The sequence below is a fragment of the Pyxicephalus adspersus genome, chromosome 5, assembly GCF_032062135.1.
Source record: "Pyxicephalus adspersus chromosome 5, UCB_Pads_2.0, whole genome shotgun sequence".
In the NCBI taxonomy this organism is placed as follows: domain Eukaryota; kingdom Metazoa; phylum Chordata; class Amphibia; order Anura; family Pyxicephalidae; genus Pyxicephalus; species Pyxicephalus adspersus.
Genome location: NC_092862.1, coordinates 140,942,454 through 140,955,777, shown reverse-complemented (window position 1 = coordinate 140,955,777; position 13,324 = coordinate 140,942,454). Strand labels below are relative to the sequence as shown.

Here is a 13,324-nt window from a genome sequence, read left to right as displayed (position 1 = left end):
TCTGGACTACTGTAACCTCCTCCTCTCTGGTATTCCACTAACCCGACTCTCTCCTCTACAATCTATTATGAATGCTGCAGCCAGACTCATCCATCCTTCCCTCCGCTCCTCTTCCGCTGCATCTCTTTGTAGTTCTCTCCATTGGCTTCCATTTCACCTTAGAATCAAATTAAAGCTCCTGTGCTTTGCCTTCAAATCCCTCCACAGTTATTGTCCCACTTACATTTCTGACATGGTTAAAATATACTCCCCCTGCCGCTCTCTCTGCTCCTCCAATGACCTACTAATGACTTCCTCACTCATAACCTCATCACACGCACGGATACAAGACTTCTCTAGAGCTGCTCCAGCTCTCTGGAATGGTCTTCCTCGTCCTATTCGGCTTGCTCCTACTTTCTGCTAATTTAAAAGAGCACTCAAAACCCATTTTTTCAAACTTGTCTACCACCACCACTACTTCCCACCACTACATATCTCCCATCCTATTGTGTGTGAAATTCCCCCACCTACTAGATTGTAAGCTCTTCGGGGCAGGGTCCTCTCCTCCTGTATCACTGTCTGTATTAGTCTGTCATTTGCAATCCCTATTTAATGTACAGCGCTGCGTAATATGTTGGCGCTATATAAATCCTGTTTATTAATAATAATAATAATAACCCTTTCATCTTCATTACAGTCAGATATTTAGTTCATGGAACACTAAACAAAACACATAATTAATCTGCACAATATGTACAATATATACAATATGTATATAAATTAAGTCTACATGCAGCAGTTGAAGTTCCTATTTGTAGTAATGAGTGTCCAGGCAGAACGCTTTGCAAACCAGACTGCTATAAAAAAAAGCAGTCCAGCATGGAACCCTAAGGGGTTATTTCACACCCTAATGCAGGGGTTTCAAATTCAGGCTCACGGGCTAAATCTGGCCCACACTGTAATTATATTTGGCCCGCGAGAAAATACCAAATGTCTACTAGAGCTGGTCCGCCAGTAGACAGTACAAATCCACGTGTCAATCAGGACCCACAAGCTCCCCCTCATCTGTTGACATTCATTAGCGACCTTCCTCAATTGTAGATATTTTATATACATATATATTATATATTATAATATATATCAAGGTTGTTTCATTTTGGCCCACTGTGTATTTGAGTTTGACACCCCTGCCCCAAAGGATGCATTAATACAAGCTGAGTCATGTTATGTTGAGCAGCAATGATCGGCAATGCAACTGTGCTTCCAAAAATGTAGCACATGATTCATCTTTTTGCAATGCACCACAATGCACAATATATGTTTCCTATATCAATACATCAGATAATTTTATTTCACTGTATTGACATAAAAATGCATGCGAGACCGGGGCAGTTCCATCGTCTTCATTTATCCGTTGTGTATACATTATTCTACCTTTACCTCTATTTTTTAATTGCTTGCTGCCTCCTACGAAGTAACAGAGAACTGTCATGTGTCAAAAGTCAAAGCCATTCCCCGGCCTCCGACCTCCGCTATCATTACTGCTATCACTTTATAAACATGAAGAATATATGGAGCCTGGGTCACATGACTTGTATGGATTCCAGGAGCCTGAGTCACTTGGCAAACACAATTTCCAGGAATTTGGGCTATATTCCATAACAAGGATCTCTGTTTTAGCTTGGTGTCAGTTGTTTTTTCAAATAACTTTTATTAAAAAAAGTATATATATAATTATAATTTTGTGTTGTGTTATCTTTGTGATTTAAATCTTTTGCTGAGTATATTTAATAAAGAATGGTAATTCCCCAATGCAACCAATCAGAATTCTTTCTGCTCACATGATACCGGTATAAAAAGGACTCTGTGGGTTCGTGCATCATGGCAGACCTGGCATCAGATATAAGACCTGATTCATTAAAGACTTTAAGGTGTACTCAGGGTTATCCAGCAAACCAATTAATTTCTTAAAAGTTAATATTAATTAGCAAATGTTTTCAATCCTGGACCTGCTGTATAAACCAAGTCTTGGAGAGCTTTAATAAATCAGGTCCATATTGTTACCATATTGAATGTATGCTAACTAATATGTATGGGTAACCATTCCAGGTATCTAATAATCATTACTGAGATCACGACTCCTCCTTCACATCTCTCTATAAGGTAAAAGTGTTAGTCTGATCAAATTGATGCATGGAGTTTGTATGCTCCTCCTGTGTTTGCATGCGTAGGTCTATAATAAGAGGTCTTCACTCTGGGCCATCTTCAGCTGGTTCATTATTCTGCAGAAGTCCCGGCCCTTTGCCCAGTCTGCCCCCAGAGCAAAGATGGGCAATGATATGAAAGAGAGAGATTGGAAACCAAAAAGGAAGTAGAAGAAAGGGGAATCTTCTGTTGTGCCAATCTGCAGATCTGCTGCACAAGTCAACCAAGGTGACCACATTTTCTCAAACTCCACTTGGCTGTCATTCAGAATACTTGAAATCGTTAACTGACCTCAATTCACTATATATTAATATGTTTACTTCTGTCATTTTCCAGGAGATACTATTTGGTTACAAGAGGTACATAGGAAATTAGAGTGTTCCAGGAATTGTTTGATGCAACCACTGGGGGCCAATTGGGGATACTGGTTATAATCAAACACTTAATAAAACTAAACAAACTCATCAACAATGTTACCACCTTTGGCCTATCCAGCAGTCATGGAAAATAGTTCCTTCCAAAATCCATTTTCAGTAGGAAGTGTTAATATAGTTGCTAGGAAAGAGCTCGAACTTCCGATGGTTCCGTGAAATTTCGGCGAACCGATTTCATAACTCTATCTATGGTTCAGGCGAACCGATTTCGCAAATCTATCTTGCAGCTCTGGGAATCCTGTTTGCGATCCCCGGCACTGAAGGTTAAATGGGGACAAGTATACCCATTCAAAACTTCTAGTGCACCCTGATTGGCTGAGGAAAGTTTCCTCAGGAGAACACTAGAAGTTTTTAATGAGGAAGCTTGTAACCCATTTAACCTCTAGTGATAGGGATCGCACATTGAACTGATCAATGAATGCAGCCAGCGCTGCATTCATTGATCAGCGCAGCCTGCGATCTTTTTTTTTTTAATTCCTTATTTTTTTAAATTCGAGCTTGATCGGTGAGTTTACACCGGCCATTCTCGCTTACAATTTCGATAAGCGTGAACGGCTGAATTCGCCACGAGATCGAGTTTTAAAAACTCGCTCGCTCATCCCTAATAATTGCTGTTCTTGACGGCGCCATTTACCAAGGAAGGACAATGAATGGATCAAAAACCTTTATATAGTCAATCCACCCTAAAAGATATCTCAACTCTTGCTCAAGCATGAGATCTCCATGACTTTTATGTGTTCTGCCTCTTCCTGTTGCATTTACTATATTACAAAATAAAGAAGGATTGGTGGGAGTCAGGTGTAGGAGTCATGTACAGATATCCTACCAATAAAGGCCCCGAGAGAGAAAGTAGTTTGCCATGTTGCTTATCTACTAAAAATGTTCAATTTTTGTTGAACTGGACCTGGGAGTAGGCAGTAGTGCATTAAAAGTATCAGCAGCATATTAACTGAATACAGTCCACGGATATTGGGAAAAGGCATTTTGTAAGTGGAAGAGGGACTCCCCCATTTGTATCCAATCATGATAGATCCATTATACAATAAATTCCTTCCTCATATCTCATACAATCACCAGTCAGCACGAGAGCAAGATTGCAGCATAACAGTTTATTAGCCCTTATTCAACTGTTGCAAAACCATTAACAAACCTTTGAGTTCCTTTTTAGTTAAAGATTACTTATTTTTAGGTTTTATGGCCAAGGTAATATAAACTATACTTTACATATAGAGGGAGAACATGAGGATGCATTTTTCTCAGGATGTTTTGTAAGTTTGTTATGTAACCTGTAAACCACACTTGCTACAATAATATGCAAATGAATGTAATGCATAATATTAATTTATATATCATGAACAAGCTGCAGAATGATCTATCTGGCTGCTTTAATGTGAAGTTATTCACTCTTAAAGATGCTCAAAGATCACTATAACAAGTTCAGATTTACAGGTAGTCCCCAGGTTAAGGACAGCTGACATACGGACGCCTCCTAGATATGAACGGGGCTTGCTCTGTGCAGGACCGAGGTTTCATAGGGGGAGGGGGGCGGTTTGCATGACTTACAGAAGAAATCTTTTGCTAAACACAGTTGAGGTTGTGGGTGATCTTAGGGGGATGATCTCTTTTTGCAGCCTCTTGTAACTCTTTATTGGTCAAGACAAACTCTGCAGTTGTTTCTTTTTGCATATCAAAGCACAGCTTGTTCCAGAAGTTAATGAACGTCTAGGCTCTATAAAGAATTTTTTTTTGCTTTGTTTGTGATTAACTCGCAGTGAGGATTTTATACACTGACACCACACTGCCTAATAATATGTTCAGACAAACATCTGTCCTAACTGCATTTATTAAAACAAGGTACCTGTTCCGACTTACTTACAAATTCAACTTAAGAACAAACCTACAGTCCTTATCTCGTATGTAACCTGGGGACTACCTGTATTTGATTTCTAATAGCCTAGAAAACTTGTTTGTGTTTTTACATTGTAAGGCTGGCTGGCTGTCATGATTCTATTTTAATAGAAAAAAAAGAATGAAGCTTTGATTTTAGTGCTTATGTTGTGTATTGTGAAGATGGATTACTCCACAATGCCTGCAGCTATAGAGGTGAATAAGGGCTTTTTTTATGTGTTTTAGGTGTCTGTTGGCAATGCTTATTTTAGTTTGTGGTCTGGGCATAGATATAGTTTAAAAGGATACAACAAGCCAATATATGGAATCTGACATCCAGTATCATCTAGCTATTTTTTCTCTAGCTTGCCAATTGTATTCATAGAATTTTAGTTCTTTCAATCCAAAAGGCTAGGCTTCACATTACCACAGTTTTAATTAATTCAGGGAGCTATGTGGAGCCCATTGCTCCCCCACCATCCATAAAAAGCCTGAACTGCAGGAAAAAGCGCAGTGACCTAAGTATGATATCATTGGGTCTAATTAGGATATGCAATTATTTAATTAGCATATTGAACAAGGGAGATAGTAGGAACTTGGAAAAGCCTAAAATAGCCTCCTCTTTTACCCTCCCTTTCCAATTTTTGGCATAGGTGAGTAACAACCACACCTCCCATCATAGACGTTCTCATTCAGATTGTAGTGCAGAAGAAAAAGGGAGACTTATTGGGCCAAGTCCTAGTGATCATGGGGTGCAATGTGTAGGTGGTATGCACAGTCATATGCATTGTTAACTAATATGATTCTAGTGAACATTGGCAAAAAAAACCCAACAATTGGCAAGTGAGAATGAGTAAAATTGCATACGCCCCAGGGAATTAGAAAGGAAAAGTAATATTCCCTAGCAGCATGGATTATATCTGGAGATTATCTGTGAATTTAAAGCACAGTGATACACAGCTGAACTGTATATGTGAACTATCACATTAGCACTAACTTCTTTGTTGTTACATTCTGAGTGCCAAGCGCTGTGGTAATGTCCCCGAAAGGGTCAGGTATATGACGCCCAGAACTTACCATATGTCCTCAGCCTGTGAGGGACAGCTCCAGATTGAAGGTAAGTATTGCCTTTTATTAGCCACTGGGAAAGCTTTACAGAAAAAGTCCTGAATTGGTCTTTAGGTGAGATAATGTTTTTTTTTAAAAAGAAACATATGTTTTGCTCATCATTGCCATAGGATGAATGTCTCAGCTTGCTGATTATACATTACTAAAAGCCTGCATTTCCCAATGGACCATAAATCCTTATCCATAATGGCTCATCATTTATTGATCGAGCCGGTGCACAAAGTGCTTACTTAGCAAATTTAATGATGACCCTCTTATGGGAAATGGAGAGAAGGAACTAACATATATATTTCTTAAGCAAATAAAAAAATATCCTGGCCAAAGTCTTTTTCCAGATCTCACCGCCTGTGAACTAGTTGGCAAAGATGCTTCGGCTCAAAGATATTTATAAAAGCCCTATAAAAGTAAAAGATTTTCTATAAAAAATATTATCATTTATATTAGGAAAAAAGCAATCTTCAAGCACTTCTGCAGATCTCAAAAAGATTGCATGGTTCTATACTGCCCATGGAAAGGAAGATATGGGAAAGGTGGCTGGGGATACATGCAACAATTAAAGACTGAAGAGAATCAATTTCTACCCCTTAAAGGACATGGCCATTGCAAGCAATGTTGAGGTTCCAAGTTTTGATTGATATCTATGTCCACTTTAAGAAAGAGCAGTGAGATCTTCTGCTTTATAAATATAATTTGTCATTCTCTTAAAACTCTTGAACTAGGAAAAACACACTACCTAAAGAGAAACTTGGTGTGGTGCCATACTTGTTGAACCACTTCCCTACTTTAATTGCTTTACTGTTGCTTCTAATAATGGTTATTTATTTTACCCCCAAAAGTCATTTATCATTTGGTTGGGTATTTAACTTTTTAAAAAATGCCCATTCATTATATCACCCATTTGATAAGGTCTCTGCATTTGAGCTTCCAGCTGTATACATCCGCTGTGGCCATTAGAGAGGATTTTGTCTGTCCATGTTGAATTTTAAATTTACGTAATGAAAAATGCAGCAGGATGTCCAACTCTCAAGGCAAATACATCTGTAAATGAGTAAATGAGACACCAAGAGGGCCAGGAACAGTAAAGTGATGGAAGATTGGGAATCCCAAGAGCAAGTTGGCAAGTTGTTTGGCCACGCAGGGTGACCGTGGCTGTCCCGTTACATTTTCCTGCTTCAGTTTCCACCTAACATTCTCAGCTTTCCAAAATAGCCAAACGCATTCCCCTCCTCCAAGAAAATTCGATGTTTGAAAAAAAACAAACTCATGGACAAAAGACACCATTCAAGCAATTACTAACATCTGCAATAGTAAGCAGTGGCAATAAGGGAGATACAAAAACCCAAACTTTACACAGCACCCAAATTCTGTTGTATTCCAGAATATTAATAGGTAGTACTACTATGAATGCTGGAATTCTATAAAAAACACACAACATTCCCTATAGACACTGCAGCAGATAAACAGAACAACACTTTAGACCTAAAAAAGGGAACTGTAAAGGAAAAACACACAAGGTGCCAAAGGTTGTGCCAAGAGAGACCGGGAAAGCTGGAATTATGTGCTACTTTCATGTGTTGATATTTCCGTGTTATTGTCTAATTCAAGTTCTAATTTTCCCCCTGATGGCTTCAGTCAGTCCCCCTTTGTCCTGTTTGCCAATTCATAAAAGCCTAAGTGACATTTCAAATTTCTCTTTAATTTCACAGGAAATATTGATTCCAATAGGTCTGATGGTTTATTAAGTTATGCAGACTTAACTCGGTTTCTGGTCTTTGACTACCAGTTACATGTTTGTTATTGCAGTTAAAAGTTTTGAATAATTAAACACAATTTTAAATTTGTCCTCATCATAATCTGCTTAAAGCAAACTGTTGTGGGGGTCTGTAAAGCCACCCAAATACTCATCCCACTCCAAATAGCCCCCCAGTAGCTTTGGTATTGCCTCCAACTGATTGGGCCTGATATCCACGACGGGAGAACATAGACTATCATGGGAAAACCTGGGGGATCTAACAAACCTGGGACCATCTGCGTGATCCAACAAACCTGCGATGAATTTCTTAAACCTGGGACCATCTGGGTGATCCAACAAACCTGCGATGAATTTCTTAAAAATCATTTGCTATTGTTTGGCAAATTATTTCAGTCCATTCCAAATTTGCTGGATCACCCAGGTTCCCCCATGATAGTCTAAATCTGACCCATTGTGTCACTGGTCTCCAGCTTATACCTTAGAAAGTTTGGTGAACATGATTTTTTTATCGTCCTATCATATTTTAGAAGAACATTAGGCATGGGATGGTTTTGGACACAATGGGATCCTGAGTAAATATAAAGTATGGGTTCCAAACGCACAGCATTCCAGCTCCTTGCACACCCTGGCATGTCCAAAATCTCCTCTGTCACCTTTTAATTTAATCGGATCTGTGCTTTTCCTGTGGTTTGGGGTATTTTGTTTTGGTGCAAAATAAGGAATTGTTGTCTGAACACCAAACTATCACTCAACTTCTCATTTAGTCACAACAAGTTTGTAACATTTCAGATCTGCACATTGCACCCTTCATCAGCAATATATAACTATGTGATCTGGTTTAGGTGCAGGCATATATTTGGGGTGTCACCTGTTCTGTGTGTTTCTGGTGTCTTTACACCTGTAAGAAGGATGGGGCTTCCTCCATGGAGTCCCTGCTCCCAATGTTTTTATATATATGTTCCATGTTAGGAACTCAAATAGCATGGAGTTAGCGATCTCACTCTTTGGCTCTAAATGCAATTTGATGTAACAAAAACCTCCGTTCTTATTCTTTTAGATTGTAAGCTCTTTGGGGCAGAGTCCTCTCCTCCTTCTGTGTCATTGCTTGTTTCTCTCTGTCACTTGCAACCCCTATTCAATGTACAGTGCTGCGTAATATGTTGACACTAAATAAATACTGTTTAGTAATAATAATAATTATAATCTCTGAAGTTGATTTTGATGGGGATTTTTGTGTTGACGAGCTGGATCCAGTCCTGGAGAATTTCTTGTATTTCTTTAAGATTTTCACAACAGTAATGTACGTGTGAAAAAGGGAAGCAGCAATTTTGATAGTATTTTAACCAAGGTTTAACCAAGCCAAATTCACTATTATGCTGTCCTGTTTTCCCATATATATATCAAAACCTTTTCATGGATGAAGTAGTAATACAGTGATGCTGATTTACTGGAGGGAATGTTGCAAAGTGCATATTCAATGCTGACCCCCAGCTTTCCCTCAGTCTGGTTCTGGACTGAAATTGCTTACTATGAATTTGCTGCACACTGTGAGCTTCTCATAGTGGGCATTGGAAGCTTCAGCAAGTAAAACAGCACCTGCATCATTCCAGGCCGCAGGATGTCCAGCGTCATCTAACCATTTACTCCCCAGCCTGACTGTCACTGGCTTATCCTCTTTATCTAATGGATATCAGTACTTTCATGGAGGCTCATCATCACATGGGCATTACTAAAGCTTCCAAAAAGTTACAACACCCTGCTTTACCCTTCCATAATCAGCCTGCATTACAGAGATAATCACTGATCTCTAATGATGACATCTCTGGCTCTAACATAAGGCGTGCAATAAGAACAAATATAATGAATGATTCCATTAGCTTGTTGGGAACACACAACATACGTAGATTAGAATTCAGCTTCAGGCAATGTTCCATGAAAGCAAAACTCATTTTTCTTTGTTATATTTTTGCACATGTTTGAGTATCTCCCGTGTCTATGCCTGTATCTGTCATTTGCAATGCCTATTTAATGTACAGCGCTGCATAATATGTTGGTGCTATATAAATCCTGTTTATTATTATTAAACATAATATTTAAAGTCAACACACTATACCGAGCTAAGTGAACATTCTCTATTCGTTTAGTAAATCAGCCCCATTATATATATTATATTCTCACACTGTATACAACCAGTACTGACATGCAAACAAAGCATTACAACCTTGCCACACCTCCAGATTTATAGGTGACAGGTGAGTATTGAGCATTTGTGCAGCAAGGCAGAGATTACTATAACATGAACAAATAGCTGCGAGCCAAATGCTCATTTCTACCTACCCAGCCAGTAGTGCAGGTTGTAGTATTTGCTGTTGTTCTTCTGAATGGTATGCAGAATGATATAAGCATCCCCCACATAGAAGTTTCCATACAGACTTTCCGGTACCGGTGCCAGATCCATTTTTTCTATTCTCCAAATCTGCAATCCGGATTTTTGGCCGGCATGCTCGAACTCTTTGTGATAGAGAACCATGGCTGTTAACAGGACTGTGCAAAATAAGTTTGGAAGCGGAGTGGCTGGCTTATGTCCCTGCTAGCAGACAGCAGTGTGCAGGATTAACGTACAATACGGAGTTATATAGTCTGGCAGGAAAAGGGAGGGCCCAGAGGTGTGTACAGTAATCATTCTCAGCTACAGAGACTTTATTCATGACTGCGAGTGGTGAGCTTTGAGGAAGAATCGCAGCTATTTTTATTCTGCAAGTGTTTATTTTATGTATAGCGACATAGAAAAGTGATGCCAGGAATAGAAAGAGGGAGTCTATTTCGTCTGTTTTTAATTTTTTTTTAATTATTTTTGCCTGAATATGTTTTTCCCAAGGCTGGATCTACACAGACGGTTTTAAAACAAATGTAAATGTTCCTACCGCGTTTATATGCGTTTTTATAATTAATTCCATCATCTCTCCGCCTCTGATGGAAATCTGTTCCAAGCATCCGCTATCCTTTGCAAACTTAAACAATGTAACATTATGGAACTATTCCATGCAACACTTGGATTTTGCTGCTGTTTGTTTAACATTATGGGGTTGGTTTACTAAAGGAATACAAGCTGTTCACATAGCAAAGAGAAGTATCCCTTCCAAGGAATATATCATTTGCAATGAGATGCAGCACTGCTGATTCAGCAATCCACTTGTGTGCAAGAAATACAAATTTTGATATAGATTTCCTTTTATGTCATTAAGTGAATCATCAAGACATTCATTAAGCCGTGGAAATTATCCCTTGCAGATTTAAAATTCACCTAGGTAAATGAACAGCCTGTATTTCTATTAAACCACCCCATTGCCTATGTGTTTCATTCAAACATGGGGGAACGTGCCCAGCTGTGGGTTTGTCAAATATTCTTTGAAGTTTAAAGTTCAAGTTGAAATCACATTAAAGTCTTTATAATATAAGCAGTACTAGATGCAACTTAACATAAGAACATTCACTCAGAAGTGAAAATAGCCCAAGAGCATTCAATCTTAAGTGATAATAGCCTAAGAATATTCTTTAAAGTTCTTCTGCTTACATTTCTGCAGTCATGGAAGAACGGTTGTTTGACTCTAGCCCAGTGTTTCTCTTTTTAACATGGGGAAACCTTCTAAAAAACTTTCAGGTCTTCAGGGAACCCCTTCCATAATTACTATATCCACATCTCACAGTATATTAGTGTGGTGGCCAAAAAATAAAATGGCTCCTACATTGCTGGCCATTGAGAAGAATATCACTCTTACAGATAGCCAAAAAGACCATTGCTGTCACTTAAAGTGTAGCTAAACTCAGAAATTTCACTTTACATAAAAGGATAATACAACACTTTTATGTAAGGTAAAATTTCTGTTTGTTTACTTTTTTAAGTGCAACTCCCTTTTTTTTAAAAAAAAAAAAAAAAAGAAAGGGTGCAGCACCACCCAGTGTGCTCCCAATAAATGGGAGCACAAAGCCTCCCGGGATACTTATGTCACACATCCCGGGGGGCTCTTGGGTGCTGCTTCTGCTCATACCCGAGCATCTCGCATGCGTAATTAGATCAGCAAGTTTTTTTGTCCCAAGCTACGTCACCCGATCTAGCGCCTGCACCGGGTGACGTAGGAAGAGGAGACGATGGCGTCCCCTAGCGCGTTGACTCAAAGACGGATACCGAGACGGCGCGGGATCTGACGGAAGAAACCTCCGGACTGACCGACTGCTCTGTGGGATTGAAGGTACGGTAAGTGTATTTTTTTGTTTTGTTTTGGGCAGTTTCCAGTTTACTTCCTCTTTAAACTGACCTGGGAGGTGCAAACTGCTCATTGCTCAAGAAACCCTTAGCAATCTCTGGAGGAACCCTGGTTGAGATACATTGCTCTAGCCCATGGTGGAATTTGCCCTAGTGTTCTTGATTTTAAATTTAAATGTAAAATCCTAACCCTCCACCCCCCCCCCCTCCGAACCTCATTGACAGGCGCATGTAATTCCTTTCATTTTAGCCATTCATGTTACCAGTTATGCTTGTTTCTGTCTTTAGTTTTTTGTATGTGAGGTCCTCGTGCTGGAATATTGTGCATGCATTAGTGTGTGAATGGTGCATACCATTTTCAGAGCTAGAAACACCTCAGTTTCACCTTTCAAAATGACAAAGAGAAAACAACCACACACTGGCAATATGGTTGCTGTATAGTCACCTTTTTATTGAAATTTATTTATTCCTTCAAATTTGTGTCTTTTGTGAGCTGACCAGAGACAAAGACTATGCATTGCATTCCAGGCTGTTTTATGAGGATGAACCTGAAAACTTTTCTGCTAAAAGTTCAAGATTCATGATTCCTAAGGGCTCACCTTAACCCCATGTTAGCAACACAATCCTCATTCCTTGGTATACTGCATGTTACTGCTATGCATAGTATTGTAATGTAGATGTGCCTTGCCATACAACACACATCTGTAGTGAGCTGCAACCCATCTGCATTAGATTACATTACAACTCAGATATAAATGTCCTGTGCATTGTATTGTGCTACAAAATGGTACAAAACCAATATATTTAAGTGTTCAGGTGTTTTCACAGCCTATTAATCTTTACAGAAAAAAACAGTGGGAGAGGGCTTTTCATGTTTCCTTAAAGGGCACAATTTTAAAAACACAAATGCTTTGGTAAAAGCCGAGTGATGAATGTATTCCTATTTATTTTTGTTTGACCTGGAAGAGGGAAGGCCCCAATGTCACTGAGCAGAACCTCTTCCTCAAATCTTGTCTCTAGAAAAGTATGTGAGAGTTTGTTGGTTGTGAAGCCGACTCAATATGGAATATGGGAGCCCCCTAAATAAGATGATGATACACCATAGTCAGAATGTCCCTGCTATAGCTTTGCTAGGTCCAAAGAACCTCCAATGAACCCTGACTACTCTTGCAACTTCTTCCGTTTTTGGGGAACTTCTATAGTTTAAATATTCCTTTAGTAGAGTATCAAAGTCAAAATTCACTTTTCCGATGTCAGTTGGGATTTTTACTGGTTTCTATAGCTTTCTGAACACAAAGCACCCTGTGCAGTTGCAAGGTTCTTATAAGAGCCTCTCAATTTTCCTTTCCAGCTGCCATATCTTCCAGCTTCCCCCTGTTCCAGTCCTGCAGCCTTCATAATAGTGTTCAGTACTCCACACTTTTGGGGATTGTCAGATCTGGGTCCACCGTGGCTCCCCTTGATTTTATTCTATGACCCCTTTGATTTTTTAAAATTGAATAGTTACTTTGGATCAGATGATGGAACCATGGCATTTGGCAGGGGACATGGCCATCCAACAATCCCTAAAGTGTTCAAAAGTACAGAGGTTGCAGACCCAAGGAAGGTCAGAGATGTGGGCCACCAGACGGGTCTATATACCGGCTTTTCTATTGCATTTATCAATGGATTAGT

At 39.2% G+C, this 13,324-nt stretch overlaps 1 protein-coding gene across 1 annotated transcript in view; it reads right to left on the bottom strand.

Moving 5' to 3' along the window:
• The window catches only part of SCIN (scinderin), a 64,603-nt gene extending 54,609 nt beyond the window's left edge, over nt 1–9,994 (bottom strand). Inside the window, exon 1 of the mRNA XM_072412949.1 lies at nt 9,724–9,994. Within this exon, the coding sequence (XP_072269050.1) occupies nt 9,724–9,916 (193 nt within the window). The 5' untranslated portion in view covers nt 9,917–9,994. The remainder of the gene's footprint in view (nt 1–9,723) is intronic.
• Nucleotides 9,995–13,324: the final 3,330 nt, after the last annotated feature.